The sequence below is a fragment of the Lycorma delicatula genome, chromosome 1 (genome assembly GCF_047948215.1).
Source record: "Lycorma delicatula isolate Av1 chromosome 1, ASM4794821v1, whole genome shotgun sequence".
Taxonomy (NCBI): Eukaryota; Metazoa; Arthropoda; class Insecta; order Hemiptera; family Fulgoridae; genus Lycorma; species Lycorma delicatula.
Window position 1 is genome coordinate 100,046,834 of NC_134455.1, and position 24,680 is coordinate 100,071,513.

At 30.7% G+C, this 24,680-nt stretch overlaps 1 protein-coding gene across 4 annotated transcripts in view; it reads left to right on the plus strand.

Annotated features, from left to right (window-relative positions):
• yrt (erythrocyte membrane protein band 4.1-like yurt) overlaps positions 1 to 24,680 on the plus strand; it is a 213,570-nt gene that overhangs the window by 128,814 nt on the left and 60,076 nt on the right. For 3 of the 4 annotated variants that reach the window (XM_075358187.1, XM_075358195.1, XM_075358204.1), the window contains exons 4-7: positions 7,287 to 7,463; positions 9,248 to 9,368; positions 15,192 to 15,279; positions 20,632 to 20,720. In XM_075358187.1, the coding sequence (XP_075214302.1) occupies positions 7,287 to 7,463; positions 9,248 to 9,368; positions 15,192 to 15,279; positions 20,632 to 20,720 (475 nt within the window). The remainder of the gene's footprint in view (positions 1 to 7,286; positions 7,464 to 9,247; positions 9,369 to 15,191; positions 15,280 to 20,631; positions 20,721 to 24,680) is intronic. The other variant, XM_075358213.1, reaches the window with a different exon arrangement.

The window sequence follows — 24,680 nt, forward strand, 5'->3', positions numbered from 1 at the left end:
AGTAATTAATCACATCTGTAAACTAGTCTTCTTGCTTTTAGGCAGTTCTGTTGTATAAATTTTTATTCAGGGGGATGTGGTTACCTATTTAAGTAATTAACGAATGCAGTAAGTACCTGCAAAAAGGTATGTTTATATGTATTAGATAATAATCTTTTTGAACTTTCTTTATTTGAATTATGATTGTTAATTAATTTATTACAAACTGGCATATAATTATATTTATTTTTTGACATACAGAATTTTTAGTTAGCTACTTAGTTTAGATATTTAGAAAGAATGGCCTTGAGTAGCAGTTTTTTTTAGTTTTTCACATAAGTGTTGTATGTTAGTTGCAATTTTCTTGTTTGTTAATTAATTTTTTCACACAAAGTAATCACTGGTGTTTGTTTCATGAAAGACTTATCATGCAGTTATGAAATTTATTAAATTATCTTGAGATTTACTCATTGTTTTTATAGTTGTGTTTTTCTCTTTATTGTTTGTTGCAAAATATGTACAATAAGAGGAGAACCTGAAGGACAAATAATAGAATAATTATTGATATTAATTATCTTATTATTATCATTGATATTACTAATATTAATTAGTGTGATATTATTGAGGAATATTAAAAATGAAGTGGCTGAATAGGCCAGACAAGACAATAAACTACTTATCTCTATCCTGATAAATGGATCATTCTTTCTCACCCATTTAATTTTTTCTCCCTTCTCTTCTCATCATTGGTTTTGTGATTGCCAGTGTGATCTTTTTAAATTCATGGTAAAGATGTTGGGTGCCCTAAGAGCCAGAGCTCTCCTTACTATCTGATAGGATGCTACCTATGGACAACGACTGTGTAACGCAGTAAGGGTTCCTATTGTTCATAGCTGCTAATGACTGAAGTACCTCAAGTAAAAACAATTCTCCCCCCCCCAAAAAAAAAGAAAGGATTGACAAATTGAAAGGAAGAGATTTTAAGATGAATCAGAGGAAAAAAGTAGCCAATGGAAAATTGTTACTAAAAGTAAAACAAGGTTCACAGCCTGATAATAAAGTACACCAAAATAGTAAATTTAGTAATAGAAGAAAGTATAAGTTATTACTGTAGAAGGGGTTAGAACACTTAAAGCAAATAAATGAAGATATAGGGAATAACATATTTTTTGTAAATAAGAGGTTAGCATAGAACAAGGAAGGAATGGAAAAGTGTATCAAATCATTTAAGTAAACAAAAAAAAATGTGCTAATTGATTTTTTTTAGAAGGGATTTATAGTTGCTACTGATTTTGTGCATCCTCATTGAATAACTGAAGAAATTTTTTATTGAAAATGAATTCCTATTTAAAAAAATATTATTATTTATTTGTGGATAGATAAATGAGATAAATTATGAATAATAAAAAAGTGCAGAAATCAACCTTGAAGTTTCTGCATTATCACCTGATTGCTTGGCCACTAAGTTGCTGGGGAAAAATTAAATCATAGGTACTAGTATAATGGAAGTATAGAAGTTTTTGAATTTACATTACTTAGCATAGTAACATCTCTATTATTGTTAAGTTGAAGAAATGTAAAGACAGTGATACAGAACGACTTTAGACATGCTCATTTAACACTAAGTTCTGCAATTAATAAAACTGAATGTGTTACGTGTAGATATCTCTCAACACAGGATTGGTATATGGATTTATAATTTATGAATTTTACTGAAAAAAAAATATGGGTTATATTTGTCTTTTACAGTCATATGGTACATAACACGTCAACTTTCATAAAAATAAAATAATGGATTTTCATTAAAAATTATAAGTTTTATTATTATTTTGTCATCTAAGAATTATATTTATTTACAGAAATTTTTAATCATTTGGTAATTTTATTTCAAATTTTTTTTTATTTATAATTCATACATAACCAGGAGGCTGGAAGCAGATTTTTGCTGAGATTGAACTTGCAAATTACCACACATTTACTGTCAAGTTTTTTCTGCTGCTCATCTAGTTGTTTATAGTGTTTTATTCTTATAGGTGTGGGTTAAGACTAAGACCCCTGTGCATCGCTTTCATCATGTTGGTAAAAGTTGAACTGCTGTTTGTATCATATTTCGTTAAAGTTTGGAAAACATGCAAAATTTGGTTAAATTTTTCAGACAATAATGCTGATTTTATGAAATGTACTCAAGTTTATAGGTTATGTAAATGAGAAGCTTACAGCCAGAAGAAATAAAACTAATAAATGTTACATTTGTATTTGTAGTGGTGTTAAAAAAATCACTTATTACTATTTTGTGAGTTTTCTTTAAAAAGTCTCATTTACATTCAATACATTATTATTAACAGGTTGGCCTTGAAACACATCTTGTCAAATTGGTATATATGATTAACAAAATGAAGCTTCCATTGGAATTATTCATGGCATGCTTCAGTGTGTCAGAAAATACCAAAAAATTGTTAAAACTTATTAAAAGTGGTGAATGTGTGTTTATTGTAAAAAATTTATTGTATTTATAATTTTTTTAGTCTCTATGCAGTATTACCCTAAAACTAAAGTGTTCAAAGTATAAGACCTGAACTCTCATAGACTCAGAAAAGTACTACTAAGTTGTACCACTTAAGATGCTTTTATTATAAAATCATGAATTTCATCTATCAAAGCAGACCATCAGTAAGAACTGCTATCAAGTATTGTGGAATTATATAGTTCATTGTGAAATATTATCATATATTGATTACTGATATTTCTTCCATGACAATGCAGCAGTTCACTATAATGCATAGTAATACACTATGTCTTACAGTTTCTTGCAGAGCATATATTCTACAGGTCTGACATTATACTTTTTATTTGAAAAGAGTAACTGTCACTCCCTGTGATTATCCTCTCTACAGAAGTAAAATGGCACCTTAGCAAAAAAGGTTTCTTATTTTTAAAAGTTAGACTTAATGTAATGAGGGTGATGTTATGATATTTCCAAAGATAATTTTTTTAAATGTTTTGAATAATTGAACAGTGTTGGATTATGTATGTGAATTTTTAAAAGGTTTTGCAGGCAGTTTGTTTACAAAATTGTAACTAGCAATTTTTAAAATAAATTCATTCCAGTTGCTTTTTGAGCTTATCTTGGACATTACCAGTTCCTTAAATCAATAAAATCCCAGCCTGCACCTGGATTAGATCATCATGAAAGTTGAATTATTTGATCAGTATCTCTAAAATATTTTTGCAGGATCAGCTGGATATCCAGCATACAAAAGAGAATTATGATTTCCTTCCACTCTTGAATACTCCAACATTAAGTAAAATTATCTTAAAAACTTCTTTAATTCCTTTTTCAAAATTTTTAATTTTGATTTGTCTAACAATAAAATTATTTATTGATATCTTGCAAATCTCTTATTTCCAAAAGTTTACTGGTCTTAAATTATGAAATAAGCTTAAACTTCACAAAGTTCTATGTTTTATCGCAAATTAAGATGATAAAAAAGTTGGTATCTTTCATAAGAAGTTATACCGTTACTATAAATAATACCCATTTCTTCTTTTTTTTTAACATTCACTTGATTATCAAACAGGGAGTCTTGATTCAGTGATAGGACATACAGATGTTAAGTGCAATAGTTTAATTATGCCTTAAAATCAGTGGAATTTTATTTAATAAACCATAAAGTCAGAAAACATATTTATTTTACTACAAACGTTATTTATATGAATATTAAATTTTAGCTTGTTATCAAAATATTCTCAAAGATACTTGACAGCTCTTACTTGCTTTAATTCATTGTCCATAATGCAATAATTGAAAGCCATTAGGTTCTTTTTTTCTACTGAAAGACATTTTATTTCTTAGCAGTAACTTCATGATCATTTATTTTACACCACTTGATAAATTTAATTAAATTCTGTTGTAAAATTTCACAATCTAAACTATTCTTAATGAATATTAAAAATTCTATATCGTTGATGAATAACCTGTAAGAAATGTTAGAATTAAATGTGCTACATACACCATTTATAATTGCAAAGAATAGAAGAGGACAGATGACCAACCACGTAGGACAACCAGAAGATGCATCCAAAAATTAAATGATCTATTATAAGTTGTTCCTATGACAATAGGTTGGTAAGAGTTTATAAAAAAAACCAAGCCAGTTTGTTTTTTAATACTATTACTTTTTAGGATTGACTATATCATATACTAAAAAACTTAGATATCTGTGAGATTAGGACAATGATTTTAAACATCTTTCTTAGCGCCATTCTTAAAAACTTGCACAATTTTATCAGTTTTTTCACTATTTTTAAAGCAACCTGAATTAATTACTTGTTGAAAATCATGTTGAGTGGTACTGAAAGAGCATATCAGCAGTGTTTTAATTACTAATACAACCAGATTACCTTTTGGACCAACAGATAACCACCTTTTCTTGAGTTTTTCCATTTTTACGTGCACATTAACCACATCAAACAGTAATACATTAATGTTAATTTCAGTGTTTTAGACTAGTAGTATATGTACGGGGTGCGACAATAAAGTAATGAGACTGATGTAAAAAAAAATGTTGCTTACTGTTTTAGTCATGTTTAGTGTTGTCTCCTTCAAAGTAGTTCCCCTCTGATTGCACACACTTATTCCAGCGCTTCTGCCATTGATGGTAACATTTCTGGAACTCATCTTCTGTAATATCCTCCAAGACCCTCATCACAGCTTTTTGGACATCTTGTGTTGTTTGAAAATGGTGTCCCTTGACCGCCATTTTAACTCTTGGAAATAAAAAAAAGTCGCACGGAGCGATATCTGGTGAGTAAGGTGGCTGTGTTAGTACTGAAATTTGTTTTGAGGTTAAAAATTGCTGTACTAACAGAGTAGTATGGGATGGTGCATTATCGTAATGCAGAATCCAATTATCACCAATGTTGGCACGGACACGAAGAACTCGTTTACAAAGTCTTTCTAAAATTTCTTTGTAGAAATATTGGTTAACTGTTTGTCCAGGAGGCACCCACTCTTTATGAACAATTCCCTTGGAATCAAAGAAGCACACAAGCATGCATTTCACTTTTGACTTTGACATGCAAGCTTTTTTTGGTCTGGGTGATCCCTTTGAGCACGATTGCAAACTTTGGCGTTTTGTCTCTGGATCGTATTGAAAAAACCAACCTTCATCACCAGTGATAACACGGCTCAACAAATCTGGATTGATTTCCGTTTGCTCTAACAGATCGGCTGCCACATTTTTCCGTGTTTCTCGCTATTGTTGTGTGAGATTTTTGGGGACCATTTTTGCACAAATCTTTCTCATACCAAGATCTTCGGTTAATATTAGACGAACCATTTCTCGATTGATGTTGAGTTCTTCTGCAATCATTTTCACGGATAATCTTCGATCAGATCGTACGATTTCACGTACCCTGGTCAAGTTGACATCTGTCCGTGAGGTTGATGGTCGTCCACTGCGGTCTTCATCTTCAACATTCGTTCTGCCTTCACTAAAAATTTTATGCCACCAAACAACCAACCTCCTCTTGACATAACCTCCTCTCCAAAAGCCTTCTGAAGCTTGTCATAAGTTGTCGTCGCGTTTTTACCCAAGTTAAAGCAAAAAGAAATGGCATACCGTTGCGCAATATTTTGTGGTTTCATTTCTGTGACGAGAGACACAAACACGTGTTCACTTATTACAGCACAACTCACGACTGAGCAGTTGCATCAATGTGCCGCTTGGACTAGAAGTAGCTTATAGACCAAGGTCAAAGATGGTGTGCCTACGCAAGCTGCAGGGTTGCCACATCTTGCAAAGAAAAATCAGTCTCATTACTTTATTGTCGCACCTCGTATATTTCACTTTATTCTTGCTAATAGTATAATTACCAGCCAAAAAAACAGCCGTATCCCAACTTCCAGAACAAACACTATACATTTCTGAAGGCAAACTATTACAGCATTTGTTCTTTTTATTAAAATTCTAAAGTTTAAAAGGATTACTCACGGTAGATTGTTAAGTTGTAGAAATAGAAAAATTTGTAATCAAAAATCGATAATCTTTTACCTCTCATTCAGTTCACAGAAAATTCCATAGTCCATTGTAGAACTAGTTTTTTTAATTCAGTTTAGGACCAAGAATCAAAAATAGTTTATCTTTATTTGACCAATGTGAACATAGGTATCAACAATGTCATGAGTTCTAAAGTTCAAATCCTAGTAAAGCCAGTTACTTTTATGTGGATTTGAATACTAGATTGTAGATACCGGAGTTCTTTGGTGGTTGGGTTTCAATTAACCACAGGAATGGTCGACATGAAACTGTACAAGACTACACTTCAATTACATTCATACATATCATCCTCTGAGTAATACCTTACGGTGATTCTGGAGGCTAAACAGAAAAAAAAACCGTTACTTATATATTCATTTTGGTTATAGATATCAATACCTTTATGTAAAATTTCATCAAGCTCTCCACACAGTCATTATGTTGGAATCATGGATCAGTCAAAACTAACCAGTATTGTTGAGGTAACAACAGTACATACCAAAATAATTGGCCTTGTAAAATTTTAATCTTCCATAAACAAGTTCCAATTTTCAGTTTGTTAAAGTACATCTTAATTTGACAGGTAAAGGAAGATAATATTTGTCAATAGAACAAAAGGATCATTAAAACCTGCTAATACTTAAAAGTGGCTCAAAATTAGATAGATTCAAGTCCAAGTATCAACCATTAACATTTTTAATTTTATAAATTTGCTTTAATCTTTTCCTATTTACTATTCTTACTATTTCTTTGTCCTAGTACTAGTAGTGATTTAATAGTATTAATTTACCATAATATTCAAAAAAGTAAGATGTGTAGATCAACTGGGGAGATGCATTTTCATTGTGTACATATCATTATTTAGAGTCCAATTCAGCAAGTTGAAATTGCTATAGACTAAATAAACTGTAACATTAACATATCTGGATAAGATAATATTGATATTATGGCACAGAAATTTAAAGTTTTTAATTTAGCATAGAAGTTGAAAGTTTTAATTCATTTTTATGGCCATTTTTTCTGTTTTATTGTAACATTTACTTTATTTTTCTCTCATTATTCCTTATTAAAATTTGTGCTGATAGTTTGTTAGATTATATAATGATGCAGATTGAGGAAACACCTTTTATCCTGCAATTGCAGGATAATTTAATTGTAAAAAATTTAATTAATTGTTATAGAATTATTTTTTCTTACTTCCTTTGACATTATATCTTGCTGTTTATGGGTGATGTATATTAAGTTTGTTTTTTTAAAATTATTTTACAGTTGGTCCACCATATACGCTCAGATTAAAAGTGAAATTCTACTCATCTGAACCAAATCTTCTTCGAGAAGAATTAACAAGGTATCAGTTTTTCCTACAGTTAAAACTGGATATACTTGAAGGAAGACTTGAATGTCCTGAAAGTACAGCAATTGAATTAACTGCATTGGCATTGCAGTGTAAGTTTGATGTAGTGGTCTATAGTGGCTGTTTCCTTTTTTTTATATAAAGTGTAATGATATCTTTATGAGTAAAAAATTTTACTAAACTCTGCCATAGTTTTTGGATCAAAAATATTTCTTCTACCTATATTTGTAAAATTTTATAATAATTAATTTGATTAAAACAATGATAGTTATTTGTTAGCCTTTCATAAGCATTAGTTATTAATATAGTTTCTTATTGTCAATATTTCTTTTGTTTTTAATTTTGGTTTTATATTTTTGTAAAAAAAAATCGTATCTAATTGCTCTTTACGTGGTGATGTTGATTAATAGTCAAAATATTCATCAAGTTTTTTTTTTTTTTTTTAAAATAGTTTTTGGAAGTTAACTAATTATGGTTTTATTATTGCTTGAAAAAACATAATTATAATTAATGTATACATCAGTTTTTTTTTTTACAAATATTTCTCGATAAGTGTTTAATGTGAGCATCTTTTCTCGCAAAGCACTCATTCAAGTAATAGGAGAGTTCATCCAGTACTTTAATCGGCATGTCTGGAATAATGGAAGTGACAGCTGCTTCAATCCTGTGCATCAAATTAGATACATCAGTAGGTAGCCGAGTCACATACACAAGATCCTTTATGAAAACCCAAAGGAAATGCAGATCACCTTGGAGGCCACTCCAAACAAGATCTGTCATCGAGTCCATGCCAACCAATGCAGCAGTGGGAGAAAACCTAACTTAACTTGTAGCATAGTTATGCCAGGAAGGAGGTAGACCATCTTTTTGCCAAATAAAATTCTCTGGTTCATCTTGCAGTTGAGGAATGAGCCGTATAAGCAGATTATCCAAATAAGTAACTCCTACTACACTTGCTTCAGCAAAAAAGAACAGCCCATTGGAATATTGAACTGAAAACATTTAATTTTGGGGAGTTTTCCCATTGTTAAATTTTGGGGATTTTCTGATCTCCCAGATATGGACATTATGTGCATAACGGTTGTAAACAGTGTGGATATGCATGTAAACATTTACTTAAAGCATTCTACATTATCACAAGCATTGCTAGTTCACGTCTGGCCTTTCTAATATTTTTAGGATTATGTTAGAAAACTGACATGTTCAACATTTTCTTCAGACACCCTCAGTTGTTCCATACTCTTTCTTTTACAAAAATTTCCAGTTGTTTTAAACTGATTATGTCATTGACTAATGTATTGTTACTTGGAACTTTCTATTTAATGCATGATATTCTTTAACTACAGATTGATTCACATTTAGCAAACTGCAAAAACAGAAGGCTTTCTGTTCAGGGAGTCACATTGTGAAGTGGAAAGATAATGAATCAGTTTACAGACATGTGTCCAACTAAAACTGTCTTTTTGCTCTAGCCTTAATCAACATTGTATCATTCAAAAGATATTATAACAAATTAAAACTCCAATATTCTTTTTTGTTCACCTGGTACTTAGATATTAATAGGTTTAGTGATGTTCAGCAATCCCTGTGCTGTACTACTGTCAATTTATTAAAAATTAAAGTTTGCCATATTATATGGATTTACTCTGCCTCTTTTTTTATATGATATACCATATTCATTTATTAAATTTACTGGATATTAGAATAAAATTAATTCACTTATTAATACTTGTAACTTAGTTTTCTTATCCATATTTTTTTAGGCTGATAATATATTGCTAACATTAACATTCTTTTAATTTTTTATTATTATAGCGAATATATGTTATGTCACATTGTAGTTCTGTGAATAATAATTACTTTTTCATATCTGTAGCTGAATTAGGTGACTATGAAGAGGGTTATCATACACCAGCTGTTATTTCGGAATTTCGGTTTGTTCCTAATCAGACAGAGGAGATGGAAATACAAGTCCTGGAAGAATACCAAAAGTGCAGGTAAGTTTGTAACATTTTTTCTGCATTGTGATATAGGAGTTCCATAATTGTTTGCTTAAAAATATAATCTTATGTTTATAATATTGACTTAAAAACATTAGTTCATATTAAAACAAAAATTATTAAAAATATATTAAAAAATAATAAAACTATTAGTTCATATTAAAACAAAAATTACGTAAAAATATATTAAAAAATAATAAAAATATTCAGGAATTTATGAAATAAAAAGTAACACTAATTTATGCTCGTATTTCTTCAGTTTTAGTGATATTATGTATATATTGAATGAAATTTTCAATTTAATCAGGTGATAAAAGGCAATAGATAGAAAAAATTAACCCTTCAAGTAATTGTTATACATTTTTATAGGTTCGGGTCTACTTTTGTCTCATCTTCTGCAACACTTTTAATTTCCTATATTTTATGCTATACAATAATTACTCGCATGACATTTATACCAAATTCTTCAGAATTAATTAAGGTTTTTGGAACTTGTACTTTGTTTAAGAAATTATAAATAAGATTACTCCTGCTACTCTAAATAAAAAATTTAATTCAAAATATAAAAAGATGCATGTTTTGTAGAGATTGTTTTTGTGAAAAAAATGAGGTAATGTTTTATGATTCTTACAAAACAGTAACAACAAAAAACTAAAGCTGTTGCTTTTGAGGTTATAGTTCTATATATTTAATTTTTTATTCATTCTAGTCTCACTGTTCATTAAAATTAAACTTGAGAATCACCTTTGTTACTTTTTAGAAATATTTAACATTTATTTTCACAAACAAAATTACTTGTATAAAGATCAACAAGCATCTTTTTTAACAATCTAGCAGTGTTGCCAACTGTACAGTTAAAAGTTATTGAGCTGGCAGAAATGTAATAATATATGATAGAAATAGTATTTTACATGAAGTTTCATTTAGCTAAAATATAAGGAAAATTATAGATAAAATATAAGGACTATAGGAATACGGCCTTTGTTGTTTCATTGACAGAAGCAATTGAAATTAGTTAATATTTGTCACTGTATATTGATGTAAAGTACTTTCTAGTTTAACAGTCTTCTATTGTGGAAAAAATGTTCACTCTTCATTAAACTTACAAAAAGTTTCTTTACAGTTCACAGAACTTGTTTTATCAATTAATATAGGATAATTCTCAGATAAGGGTAAACTGCATCCCATGTAACATGATGCTTTTGCCATTATTTATTACTTGAAATGTTTCAGGTAGTAGCACCCTGATTGAAATTGAGAGATATCATTTCATTCGCTAAATCTACTTTTAATGTTCCCCCATTGACAGTTGGTTCAGTTTCACTGAATATTGAATACACTTATTATTGGTTAATGATCTTAGTTCTTATTAACATTTAAAATGTATGAAAAAGTAAAATAAAATAATCCACTTTCTGCACCAGAAATGTGACTTTATTATAAAGATTCAGTTTATTAATATTGACAGTTGAATAAGGAAGAATGTATAATACTGTTACATTACGTCACAAGAGCCAACGCATTTCTAGCAGTGTACTTATTCTAGAAAGAAAGAGTAAGGAGACATTTAAATTATAGGCCTGCAAGCCCTTTGGGAAACTGGACTACTTTATCATCTTAATTCAGAGCTATTCTAAACTTTTTATTGCTGGTAGCTGATTCACTTATGATTTGCAGTAATAGATCTAAATTTAACAAGGTATAATAAAAAAATTCTGAGACATGTCCTATAAAAAAAATTCCTTTCTCCATGCCAGAAGGCTGAGGTAGATTTCAGCAGGGCAAAATAGGGGAAGGCGAACTCAGATTGTATGAGCTCGTATCAAACATGACTTTCCTTATTTTTTCTCATTAGACTACAAGCTATTGCTAAATTTATCAAGACTTCCTTATGATTTTCCTGAACTGCTTGACAACACACGTATTTGAGGATTAGTGGAAGATTCTAGGTTTGACTCTTTGTATTGATAAAAAAAAGACAATGTTTTATTTAGAAAGAAAGTTTTATTTAAATACATGTATAAATATAAGAACAGTAATAACAACAACAATATAACAACAACAATAGGCCTACATTACCCACATTAAATATTGTCACTTTCAAAAATTAAAAAATGCACAGTACTAGTACTAAGTCATGGCAGTTTAAATACGTTCACTTCAAATTCACTCAATATGACAATGGTTTCATATGTAAACAAGTTTCACATGTTTAGCATATGAAAAGCCTCTTCTTACAATTCTGACAATATTTTGGTCAACCTTTGCCGTAAGGATTGGTGGTCATATCAGTAATTGTTTCAGACAAAAGTTTTAAGTAATGTTTAGAGTACTAACGACCACTTTAAACCAATTCAATATTGTGCCTATTAAGGGAGGTATGATTTTTTTTCTTCAAAACCCCATTTTTTCCAATTTCTTTGCCAATGGTTGGTGATATCCAAAAACTTTACTTAGATATGTTTTAGGCTCTTATCTAAAGAATAATAGGAATTTTAAACAAATTTGATATTTTACTTAATAAGAAAGTTATAGTGATATATATTTTTTTTGAACCCCCCATTCCACCCTGATGGTTTGATTTTACCCATAACAAAATCGAATGAGATTTTGGGTTGTTATATTTTATGTATCAATTTTGAAAGTGATTGGCGCAAAATTACGGCAGTTATCGTGTCCACAAGTAAGTAAAATAAAGGGTCCGCCACGGGAAACGGACGTTTTACAAATTAACGACACTCCACTATTTTAAGGTTAAAAAATAATTTATTGGCAGAAATAAGTTTCTGAGAATATACAGTTTGACTTACCTATGTACGAAAAATAATATCGTTAAGATGGTGTCCATTTTCACGCTGACAAATGTGGAAGACGCTCTCTGAAGTTAGCCTCCACTCTCTCCAATAGTTGACGATCGATCTGAGCGATGTTCTGCTCTATCGCTTGTCGCAGTTCGGCCAATGTACGAGGTTTGGTTTCATACACCAAAGACTTTAAATACCCCCACAAGAAAAAATCACACACCGAAAGGTCTGGTGAGCGAGGGGGCCAATGCAGATCACCGACTCTGGAGATAACGCGATTAGGGAACATTTGTCTAACAGCAGCCATCGACACTCTGGCAGTATGGGCCGCAGCACCACCCTGTTGTGAAAATAAACATCTGGCAGATTGATTCGTCGTCGTCTCAGCTAAGGTTTCAAGAATGTTTTCACCATATTTACGTAACGATCAGCTGTTACGGTTACAGTGTTCCCGTTTTCCTAAAAAAAGTAGGGCCCCACGATACCAAATTTCCCGACGCCACACCACACCGTAACTTTGGGGCTGTGTAATGGTAATTCATGTAAAATGCGTGGATTTTCACAGGCCCAGTATCAGAAGTTTTGACGATTCACAACACCATTGAGATGAAAATGAGCCTCGTCGCTCATTATCAAAATCGCATTGGGCTCATCTTCCAAAATTTGGAGCATCGCTTCAGCAAAAGCTGCACGTTGTGGGTAGTCGCCCTCTGTTAACTTGTGCACAACTGACATTTTATAAGGGTGAAAACCTAAATCTCGGTGTACAATTCGCTGCACTGAACTATTGGATATTCGTAATGCTGCAGAATGCCTACAAACTGAACGTCTTGGACTAGTTAAAACAGCCTGTCTTACACGTTCCACGTTCTCCGGAGTTCGAACTGTGCGACGTGGTCCCGGTGGGTGCCTTTTCATTAGACTACCTCCACTACAAAGGGCATTAACCCATCGCAAAATGGTGTTCTGGCTCGGTATATCTCCATGCCGAGGAACGTTAAACCTTCGACGAAAGAGACGTTGAACTTCCGTAACTGATCCGCCGCTCCGCACAAAACTGTCATACACGAAAACGCGATGCTCTACATTCCAAAGAGGCATGATGGCAACTAAACAATGAACAAGCATAAACTGCAAGGTCAGACGAGTGACGCGCCGGCCTTGGCTCCCCTCTCCAACTCCTACCGGATGCGTAATACCAACTTAAAGAACGTCCGTTTCCCGTGGCGGACCCTTTATATGTATATATAAACTTTTGGACTGAGGTGGTTTTGGGGTCTGGGGATATGAAAATTAAAGATATGTCCAAATTTTTCGGAAGTCCAATCATTGTACCCATTACAGTAGGTAGCTTTCTTATGAAATCTGTCTAATATTTGGATACAGCACAAACATGTGTATGAAGCAAATATCACCAGTGATTTTCATGAATCAATATGCCATGACCATCGCTATGAAGCAAATATTGATATGTTTATGAAGTAATTGATTTTAACTTTTTTTTTTCAAAAGTCTGATTATATTTTATTGCCTTACACATGTATAAAGAAAATTTGTATTTCATTATGGTAAGCATCAGAATAGTGCCCTTTTTATATCTACCTTTTAATTGAATCTTTGTATTAGAAAATGAGAGAATATTGAGTATTCAGGGTGCAGCAGAACCAACTAAGCAGCTAGTAGGGATCAACACTCCAGCGTTGGTGGGGGTAAGCAGGTGCACATGGCCTCCCTCTGTTACATCAGTGACCCCATTTCAGTAACCAACATCATTTGGACTGGAGCACATTGTGGTTTTGCCATGCACACATACTTTGAAAATAAGCGATCTGTGATCATAATGCAAAGAGAGTTTCAGTGACGGTTCAACATTCTGCACAACATTACCTTTCCTAACACAAACACAATTTGGCCCTGGGTTAGGCAGTTGGAGGAAACTGGTAGCACACTAAGATGAGGTTCACATAGGTGAGGCAGGTCCATCAGAACACCAGAAAATGTACAGCTGGTAAGAGCAGTGATCAAGTAATTGGCAAGATGTTCTGCTCAGAGGCAAGCTGTTTTGCCTTGGGGATGTCAGACCACAGCTTGAGAAGGATTCTGCATTTTAATTTGAATTTCCAACCCTTCAAAATAATGATGTCTTAAGAATTGAATCCAACTGCCAAAATCAGTGTGAGCAAATAGTTGCACAGATTAATCCCAAGGCAGCCTTCTTCAGTAGTGATGAGGCACATTTTCATTTCAGTGGGACTGTGAATAAGCAAAATTTTTGCTACAGGGCTGAAAATAACTGCCAAATTATTCATGAAAGACATTCCCCTAAACTAATGGTCTGGTGTGACGTATTACAGTTTGGCCTGTAGTTTTTTGAGGAGGACAGCATGACTGTGTGTGACTGTGAATTCTAAACATTATGTTGTTAAATTTTCTGCAGCCCAGAATGAAAGAGATTGTTGAAGAAGAGGGATTGGGAGACTTGTGATTCCAACAGGATGGAACTAAAACTCACAGCCTGAAATTCACTCAATGTTTTAAGAGAAATTTTTCCTCACAGAGACATCTGGTCTCTGAGAAGTGATGTGGGGTGGCCTGCATGGTTACCCATTTGAGCATTTGTGATTTCTTTATATGGGGATAACTGAAGGAAAGGTGTTTAAACATCACCCTCATACCCTACCAGAACTAAAGGAGTGGATTATTGAAGAAGTTAACGTCATACCCTGCGATATGTGGGAACAAGCTGTACAAAGCTTCAGAGATTATCTCCAACAGTGTGTTACTGCTAACAGCTGCCACTTTGAGGACATTATTTTCAAAACTTAATGATTATTAAATGGTATGTATGTACTGCTAATTTAGAAAATAAAAACTTTTTTTCTTTATACAGCCCCATTACTTTTTTATAACTTCTCAAAACTGTTTAATTGGTTCTGCCATACTCTGTACAATAATAATAATAATAATAATTTTGTGACACTTTTTTTAACTTTAAGTTTTTAATTTTGCTTTTCAGAGGGCTTACACCTGCTCAAGCTGAGATGAATTATTTGAATAAGGCAAAGTGGTTGGAGATGTATGGTGTAGATAATCATATTGTGCTTGTAAGAAAATCATTGATAATTATTATTTGATACTTTTTACTGTATATAAAACCATGTATAATAATCATATTACAAAAATTTTGTGTATACCAATATTGATGATAAATAATACTGTATTGGCCTGTACATAATGCTAAAACAAAACTGAATAAATAGAGATATGTGTGTGTGTATATATATTTATATTTACCCAATACATTTTAATAAATGTGGAAAACATTACTTAGAATTAAAATTAAATAGAAATTTCTATATCAGTTAAATTTTTATCTTATTACTTAACCAGTTGGTGTAACAGAAAGGATACTTGTCATTTCATTTGACTCGTCTTAGATACAATTCCTATGAAGAGACTGGCATCATTTTAATATTATCATCTCCCCAAAAAATGCATAGCTGTTGCTGAAAAGAAAGAAATTGTGAGTGTGAGTGTGTGTGTGTGTGTGTGTGTGTGTGTGTGTGTGTGTGTGTGTGTGTGTGTGTGTATGTGTGTATGTGTGTGTGTGTGTGCGTGTGTGTGTGCATGCACGCACAGGCACACATTCTTGTATATATAAATTGTTTACATGTTAATGGAGTACTGTTACATAAGCATATTGTTGTAATTTAAATAAGTGTGGAACAGAAGAATATTGTTTTAAGGAATGACAGAAGGCTCTTTCTCTATAATAATAATAACATAAAAACTGATGCAAGTTTTTCATTATACTCAGAAATTCAAGAATTGAACTAAACTAAATAAGCATATCTATTTAGTAGATTGTCAGATCTTAAAACATAGTAAAATGCAGTTAGAAAGTTTCTCTGCAGTGCACTATAGTATACACTATGGAAGGAAAAATTGTTTTGAACACAAATTGAAAATTTTTTTATGGTGTTAATACGTGTGTCCTTTTTGGTATTATTATTATTATAAATTTTCAATTTATTGAAGAAAGCATGTGGAAATTATAGAAGGTTGTGCATAAATACTATCCCATTTTTTACCTCTGTTCCTAGTATATAATTATAATACTTGATTTCTATTAACTCTAAAACAAATTTATTAAGTATTAGTGTTAATATCTATTTAGGAACGGAATTTAATTTGTTTAAATTTTAAGCATCATAAAAGGATTTTTTAATTTTATGGTTTTAGTATATGGAAACCTTATTTTTTAAGTTGTTATTTTGGCTTTCAGTAGGTATAAATATTTTTTTATTGAACCACATGTTTTAACAGCACTATTGTGGAAGATATGTAGTTTTATAATCTCAATGTTTAGTAATATACTGACTGATCATTTGAAAAGTTACTACTTTTATTATTCCAAAGGTATTAGTGTTACCAAATAAACTTAATGATTAAATAATTAAATAAAAACTAATTTATAAGTAATTGCTAATCAAAATATAAAGCTTCAATCAATTTTTCAACTTGTTACCAGCAAAGAAATAGGTACCTTATAACTGTTTTTTCTTCTTGAACTGGTGTTATAATGCTGTGTTTACTGGTACATTTTTTCTATGCTGGAGAAACCTAAAATCCATATTTTTATCAAGAACAGACAATTTCAGACCTAATGCTTAGGGTCATTAACACTGTTAATATAATATAATATAACACTCATTAACATAAACTAAAAAACCACATTTTTAATCATAACTTCAATACCAGTGAACCAATTTTTATCTTATTTGTACCAAATTACTTGTAATTTAAAGGGTCTTCCAATGAGGTGTCACAAGTTATATTGTCTCATATTAAAAAAAATAAGTTGTCAACCTTTGAAAATTTAGAAAACATTTAAGGATGAAATTTTTTTGTGTTGGTAATTTAAAAAAATTATTTTCACATTTTTAATCCACAGATTATGTCAAATAGTTTAAGTAATATCGTGTAATTTTATAGTTATCTTTTTTTTTTTTAACTGAAATTTAAAAAAGTACTACCCCAAATTGTTTTTCACACCTATTGAACGAAGGAATGGGCGGATTTTTATTTTCTTTTCAGCGAAATTCATTATTTTTTTTGAGTTGTCAGTTAATGTAATTAAATGTTGACATTGCCATTTAAGATATTTGAGTTGGGGTAGGTGTAGCAGAGAACAGTGGGTTCCACTCCTTAGAAAATAATTTTAAAAAGGTTCCTCTCAAGAATGCCTGCAAACAGATATACGATGGGATTGATAACTTTTGATTAATAAATGTATTAAGTTTTCAAATGATCACCCAGTATGTTTACAATATAATACAGACCTAATGCTTGCTCATACAGTTTTATAGCTCATGTAGTTGTACTACATTTAACGTCAAGTTATAGATAATTATGCATTATATCATGTAATAAGATTAAAAAAATATTTCATGTGTTTTCCAACAGTACTCCTTCAGTTTGGCAGAATAGTAGCATCTCAGACTTTTATTCAGAGGTCCCAGGTTCAAACCCTGGTCAGGCATAGCATTTTTCACACGTTACAAAATTCATTTATCATTCATCGGTAACTGAAAGTAGACATAAGTCTGTTGTTAGAGTATAAATAAATAAATAGATTTCTCAGAATAATCATATTCAATGAAATAATAGAATCATTAATTTTAATGGTAGCAATATTTATTTTGAAAAGTTCAACACATGTGTTGCAAGTAGGTAATCATGAAAATTGTTTTTGATTTCTGTATAGTTTTCTCAGATTGGCAGAAAGTAAAACAAGTGAATGTAGACTGGTATAAAAATTGGAAAGAAGATTTATCTGAGATGGGTGTGTATTCAAATGCTAGTACAAAAGTGATGCTGGGCAACAAAGATTACTACTTAATAGCAAATCACTTACATAATGTTGCTCAAAATTCTAAAAACCTGTTCAACATCTTGTGCATAAAATCACCAATGCAGTAAACTTCACGTTACATAATACCTTGAATTTAAACCATTTGATACCTTGAATTTAAAGCGAACCCTGTAACAATAATGTAAAGTTACTAACAGTTTCTGGTATATTCCAAGAATCCTACTTCTCATATTACTTAGACATTATTTATGTTTTTTCAATTATACCAGATTTAAGATTATTTGTTCATATTGTAGCAAGATCATTCTGTTCACTAAACCTGTTATTAATGGGAATCAATGAATAATACTTGCTATAATAGCAAATACTGCTCTTAAACATTGCTACTTCACATCTGGTAGAAATTCAGGGTAATGCTGTTTATTAAATTAAAAGCACTGGAATTATGAAGATATGATGTAAATTTCATATTTAATTTGTAGCATTTATATATTTTGTTTAGAATGACAGAATAATACTAAATTATAGTTTAATATTTATGTTTAATATTTCATGATATTAATATTGTACAGTTTCATTCGTTAAGTGTGTAGTACATGACCAGGAATTTGAACCTAGATTTTATCAGATGGAAGACGGAAGCCCTACCATTCTGCCATGGTGGTGGAGTTGTGAATTATTAATTAGCCAGTTATTCTATCTGAAATTCATTTACAGATTTATCCTTTTCTTTGTCAGAAGTTATTTAGTTCAGTTCATTTAATAAATTATACCTAAATGATAAATTGAGCCTTTTGTTCAGGAGATAACTTTAACTTTTAAATTAGGAATCTGGAGACTTTACTCTTCACTTAGTTCATTTTCATTTCTTTTAACTTTAGAAATCATCAAATGAAATCTTGATGTTATTATCTGTAATTTTTTTTTTATCATCAGTGGCAGCTCGCAACTAAAATTTGTGGAAGTGCTGTGCCAGAAAATTTTTTTCTAGTGCTTTTCAAGGTCATGATTAAAGTTTTCTGTAAAATAAAAGAACCAAAAAAAAAATTAAATAAAATAGCTGGAAGCAGGATAATAGTCTAATTCTACACTTATCCCATTCAACAATATGGTATACGGTTTTTAAGCACATTGTGCTTAAAAATTATATTCAGTTTAACTGAATAAATAATAAAATATCAATACAGGTAGTATTTTTTAGTATTATTAGATAGTAATTTAATAAAATGTCTGCTTTAAATTTCTATGTACACAGAAACAAATACATGATTATTTTTTACTAATTACACCTTCCCTTTCACCCTTCCAGCGTGTTTTTGGACAGATTTGGCAATCAAAGAGCCTTTGCTTTCTGCCACCTTCTGATCACTATAGAAAAAACTACTAAATCGCTTTCATATTCCTTCCTCTGACTAAACTAGAAAAGGGAACGAACAAGGAACGTTCCATACATACGCGGAGTAAAAAAACAAAACAAAAACTACCTTCCAACAGCACTGCGGAAGAGGCAGTGCTCTCTCCCCCTTGAAACCTCATATGCAGCTTCCTATGTGTGCATGTGCACAACAGCCAAACACCATGCTGGAACTATGAAACACACAGTTCCATACAAAGATTTTTGTATCTTTTTCATAAACTGGGGGGGATGGTTACTGACATTAAGCTTAAGGATTTTATATTTTACAAGTATAAAATAAGAATTAAAGAAAAAAGGACTCAAATTAAATATTATCGATAATATCAAGTGGAAGTAGAGAGGGTGCTGCAGTTCCACTTAAAGTGCCTTTGCACGAGCTGCCACTGATCATAATTAAAATTATTCTCTCATTTATTCTGACTCGAGAGGTAAATGTTAAAAATTATATTTTTTATTTGCATTCTCTGGAGAATTTCCTTTTTTTTAATTTTGTTTTTTCATTACACTATCTTGATGATTGTGGCATTGTCTGTGTCTATGTTTTGTCATAGACCTGCTGGTCTGCTATATGACACTATATTTTTTTTAATTTGCTCTTCATTCATTATAATTAGCTTTAGATATGCAGTGCATACTGTAGTATTCAGGGAAAAATTGAATTTTAAAGTTTTCACTACACATATTGGCTAGTTACTTATATTTAGTCAAGTTATTTTGGCATTTGTGGTTTTCTACATCTGCAGTGCCTCTTTTTGGTTTGTTTTAATTGTTTATTCTAAATTTGAATTGTATTTTTATTAAGGATTAATTTAATGAGTCTATTGGGCATATTATATTAAGATTCAGAATCTGACTTCATAATAACTGATGACAATGATGAATCTTCCTGCAATTCAACCATTACTGTCTTCCTTCAAAACTATTTCTTTATAGTTTTGAATGTAGTGAAAATCCAAATGGTTTTAACCAATACAGATCAACTGAATATGGGAGGGAAAATGTATCCAGACCCCAGTTGTGAAAATTATAATTAATAGTAAAAATAAGAATGTAAATTTGTACTTACAGTAAATAATCTCAGAGTTAAAATGTCCTGCTTTGTAAAATATGAAACTATAGAATTTAATATTATATGTAGTGATTGTTTTTATTTGTTATTTATAGGGTAAAGATGGCTGTGAATATGCTTTAGGATTAACACCAACTGGAATATTAGTTTTTGAAGGAACACAAAAAATTGGCCTGTTCTTTTGGTAAATATTGATGGATATTATTTTTATCTTGTATGATTAATTTTAATTAGTTTTACATACATTTAATGCTTTAAATAGTTGATTCATGGATTGATTACTTCATAATATCTCAAGTTCTTAGTTGTATCCTTTTGTCTAATCATTTCAGTTATTTATATCAGAATTTCTCGATCACCATTATGATGTTTTCTTTAGTCTTTTATAAGAAAAAATATTTTATTGTGTCCCTCAGAATCCCCAAAATTTACTATTTTAATTTAGGAAATGTATTTTTTGTGGCACTTTAAAAAAATATTGTTTTTGTAAAAATTTGCCTTTGCTTGTAACATATACCAGAGTCCCAGACCCTAAACTCAGAGGATTTAACTCAACTGTATAAATTCTAAAATATTGGATTTTAAGTCAAATTAGCAAATATTTTTATGAAGTGAAATGTATTATGTCCATATCTAACTTTCTGTCAGATATAGAAGTTACTGCAGGTATATCAATATATCACACCATACTTGTAACAGGTAGAAAAACTGTTTGTGTTATTTTGTTTGTATTAAAATACTATGAGTTGCTGTTTGAATTTTAATCAGTTGAGACATAATCAAAAGTCGTTCAATCTAGCTTGACTTCGTATTTCCATTTCTGTGTGGTCTGCAGATTATTGTTGTGCTTTTTTCTTTTTAATTAGTCTGTTATCCAATACTCTAAAAATAAAAATTTAATTTTTGTTCTTTTTGTTATACATTAATTATCTGTAAAAAAATTTAAGTTCCTTATAACAGCAATAGACTGTACCTTCTTTTAATCCCTTCTTCTTCTGCCACAACAGAAAAGTTAATTTTAATTGTATATTTAATTTTATTAAGTACAATTTTTTATTTACTTTACTTTTTTAATTTTTGTAAATTAAAAATAATAAGCAAGTACAGTGGCTAGATTGACCTCCATTTTGCTGGTAAGAAAAAAAAAGAAAATATATTAGTTAGTTATCTACATTACATAGTTGTCAGGTACTTCTGGAACTTGTAGTACTGTGACCCCAAAATTTGTAGACAGTTATTAACTTCCATTGTCAGGATATCCAGCCAGACCTTTGTTGTAGTAAATAGACTGGGACCAAATACAAACAGTAGAAGGGTAGAAAAAATCTCCTACCTGAATTGTCCAGATATAGTCTTTTTTGTGACTTTTAATGTAGAACAAATGCATACCCTCATTCATCTAACTGTAAAAATTACATTACCATATACATGATACAATCATTAATGAATCTTGGCAGCACATATCATATACTTGCAAATCAAATCATGCAACTTGCAGTTGATAGATCGATTAAAGATTGGTTGCATGTTTCACTGATACTTTTATCAGCACTGAGCATAATGGATGGTAGATGACGGCTTTTAACAAGATAAAACTGTTGGTGGCATTTTACGATCTTGTAATTCAGGTAAAAATGACAATGAATACCTACTGTTATTTTTATCTTCAAGTTCATTCTCTTCATTAAGTTACCTACTTGATAATTTAATTTTCAATTCAATCTAAACTTTCTTCATTTCTCTTTTACTTGCTTTTTTTAACTCGCAATGTTTTTTCATGTTTGTTCTCAAATCTTGCATCCTTAATTTAACATACTTCCTGACATTATTGAGTGATGAAATTTTGCACAGTTACTAAGGTCGGGTGACAATACAATATTCCATCATTACTTTTACAAACATCCACCCGTATGGGGGTAAATTAAGGGTGTAAAAAATTGCAAAATGGCTATGCCAGGTTTTTGGGATTGGAGATGAACAATCCGATGGGAGAATTGGACAACTCCAAAATAACAGGAAAACCCTTGCAATAATATGCATTATCACAGATGGATCAAATGAGAAATCTTTTATAAAAACTCATATAAACATTTATCAAAAATTGTGATAGTTAATTAAGTAAATGAAATAAAAACTTCACTATGCAAAAATTTTACTATTTTGTTACTTTGTATAATAAATGTTTGATTGAAAATTTGTTTGATATTTTATAAATATATTAGAAATATCAATATATGATGTTATCTTTTGAAATCCAATTTAACCTATTAATTAAACTAATGTAATGTACGATAATAATTTAATTTAAAGTATGACTAAAAAGTATAAAGCAAGTTTTAAAAATTTAGAAAAATTTTTGTAATATTATTAATCTTCAAATAGCTCTGAAAATACTTGTGATTCAAGTAGTGCATATTATGCTCATTCTGCTGTGTATTGCATATGCCCAGTATTGCTGTAATATTACAGTTTGATACTTGTGATGAATTAAATAATTGTGTTTAGTAATTAGCATTTGTAACTTTTTTGACTGCAATGAAAGTATTAAAATACAGACAGGTAAATGAAATGTAGAAATATTATGTAACTGTAGATCAGAACTTAATAGTGAAAATGGAAGATGCAGAAAAATAAAGGAAGTTATACTCTCTGTTCATTCTAAAGAGATATCACATAAGCACTGCAGATGGAGTGCTGTGGAACAGTATTCCTAAAAAATATTACTAAACTTACAATTTTTTTGTAATTCTCCAAAATTTTATACTAAACTTATAACTTTTTAATTCCTCACAAAATTTTTAATATAATAAAACCTACGAAAAGGGTAGTTATTGTTTGGGATGTAATTATATCCCAAACAATAACTACCATATTATTAAAAATAATTTAAAAGGTAAAATATATAACTTGAACAAAACCTTACCAGCTCAAAATGTTAAGAAAATTCATTACCTTATTCTCTGTCAGTGTCCAACAAATATATCCCTCCGTTGCATCTGATTCTTCATCACTCACAGAAGTTGGCGTTGATGATAAATCATCTCATTATTTATTATTACATTAATTATTAGTTTATCAACCACAACATTGAGAAAATGATTTAAATCCCACATTTTCTTTTCTTATGTAACAGCTTTACGCACTGTTTCCACTTATCAGTTGATACCTCGTTCACGCTTTTATCAAGCAGAATTTTAACACCTTTTATTTTATGTGTATTATTATTTCAGGCAACATAGCCATTTACTTAGCTCTACACTAACGCTTGGATTAAGGTTATAGTGATAAGCTGGAAGCCTTAACACCGTATGACCTTTCGTTTCAGCCAAATCGATTAAAAATTTATTAAATTTGTTACAATTGTGTTTTACATGTTCAAGGAGTTCTGCTTTTAAACTGTTATCTTCAAAGTGGATATTTTTTGTTTGTAGCCATAAAGCAATTTCTTGTTTCCTCCATGAACTGTTTGGAATACTTTCCAGTTTTACACTACGGTACGGTGCATTGTCCATTACAACAACACTATTTTCGGATAATGCTTTTATGACAGTTATTTTTCAAACCACTTCCCAAAAATATCTGTTCATGTTATTGTGGTAGTCTCCAGATTTTTTGGATTCAAAAATGAATAATCTCCCCTCTAAAAATCCATTTTCATTGCCAATATATACTACAATTAATCGCTTTCCTTTATTTTTTGGAGGCTGCAGGCCCCTGCTTAATTCTGACAGAAATGCTGTTTTTACCAATGTAACTGTCATATCATACCAAATTCTTGAAGTGGTGTGGCCTTTATTTACCCACGTCTTATCCAAATAAAATGTATTTCTACCCACTTTTCTATAATTTGCTGTTTTTTTTAAATAATTACGCCGCCAAATTATGATCTCTTTTCAATAAGCAATTACACTTTTTTTTTATTTCTTTTAATAAATTAAAAATTCATTGACTACAGTAATTTGTATAAACTAGTGTTCAAATCTTTTGTAAACACTTGTCACAGTTTATCACAGCCAGCAATATTTTTAAGGTTGGTATTTATTTCATTTGGATAAAAGAAATTATTTACAGTCAATCTTAATATATTTTTGTCAAATTCTTCCCATTTTCCTAGCACAGATTTTCCACATTTTCTATTTTGAAT